Source organism: Trypanosoma theileri (genome assembly GCF_002087225.1).
Source record: "Trypanosoma theileri isolate Edinburgh chromosome Unknown TM35_Tth_57_V1, whole genome shotgun sequence".
Lineage (NCBI taxonomy): Eukaryota > Euglenozoa > Kinetoplastea > Trypanosomatida > Trypanosomatidae > Trypanosoma > Trypanosoma theileri.
This window is the reverse complement of record NW_021639899.1, coordinates 72,274-73,408: the sequence shown is the minus strand read 5'-3', so window position 1 is coordinate 73,408 and position 1,135 is coordinate 72,274. Positions and strand designations below refer to the sequence as shown.

Below are 1,135 nucleotides of genomic sequence, written 5' to 3'. Positions count from 1 at the left end.
TGCTCACTGACGGTATACATCTCTTGCTAGTACACACAGATGTGTGTGTGTGCAGTAATTTAATATACATAAACTAGAGCCATGGGGTATTGTGTGTGTATTTGGGTGTTTGGCTCTCACTCTTATTTGGGTATTGTGGGGTGTTCTCTTTTTTTTTTCTATTAAGGGGTACATATTATCATACAAGTAGAATATTCCTTTTTGTTGGTTTACTGTACTGTTGTTCTCCTCTCTCTCTATTCCACTGTGAGTATTTGTGTCCTGCATCCACTCACTATTTATGCCTCTTTCTCTTCTTCTTCTTTCTTGTATTGGTCTATGAAAGTAATCCACAACAATGACAAAGACTGTATTGATGAGGTGCTACCTGCTTTGTTTACNGGGGAGTTCGAGGAGGAGGAGGAGAAAAAGGGTCAGGAGGCTCCTGGTAATTCAGATTCTTTGGGTGGACATATATCCATTGCTTCTGGCGGATCAGGACGTGGGTCTGGTTCTAAGCAGCTGGGGGCACAATCGGAAGAACAAATGCAAGGGAAACTTCCAGTAGTTGAAGATGGGGGAGTAGATGAGGCACGAAGGACAGAGATGGCGGACCAAAATATAAGAACAGAACTCAGGGACCCAGCTGAAAACTCAAATGGTAAAGGAAAAGGAGATACCACTACTGCAACCGCATCTGTTTCTGCACAACAGTCATTAACAGATCCTCTTGGAGCAGATGGACCCAATGAACAGAAGCCAAGCCTGTCTGATCCTTCATCAAATAAAGGCGAGCATGGAACTCAAGAAGACACGCAAACGCCAGGAGAAAAAGAGGAGGGCAAAGACACACAAGATGCACAAAGCCGAGAGAACACAGTCACAACAGGACCGGGTACTAATGATGGAGACAGCAGTAATAATGCACAGTCTGAAGGAGGTAATGACAGGCAATCTGGTACTGAGAATGGCACTACAACTGAAGGAAGTGAATCAACAAACAACCAAGAAGGTGCTGCAGATAATACAGAAACCACCACCACCACCACAACAACAACAATAACAACACTTCCTCCTCAACTCACAAACAACAAGAAGGGTGATGCAGACAGCAGCAGCAGTATCAGCAGTTCTGTGTGGGTGCGTGTACCACTAC

The 1,135-nt window shown here is 44.4% G+C and overlaps 1 protein-coding gene across 1 annotated transcript; it reads left to right on the top strand.

The window, feature by feature from the left end:
- Nucleotides 1-318: 318 nt before the first annotated feature.
- TM35_000571280 (uncharacterized protein) lies at nucleotides 319-1,134 on the top strand (the record flags this gene model as incomplete). Its single annotated transcript, XM_029030867.1, has 1 exon — nucleotides 319-1,134. A coding segment is annotated over one exon (816 nt), but the record flags the coding sequence as incomplete, so codon positions are not given.
- Nucleotide 1,135: the final 1 nt, after the last annotated feature.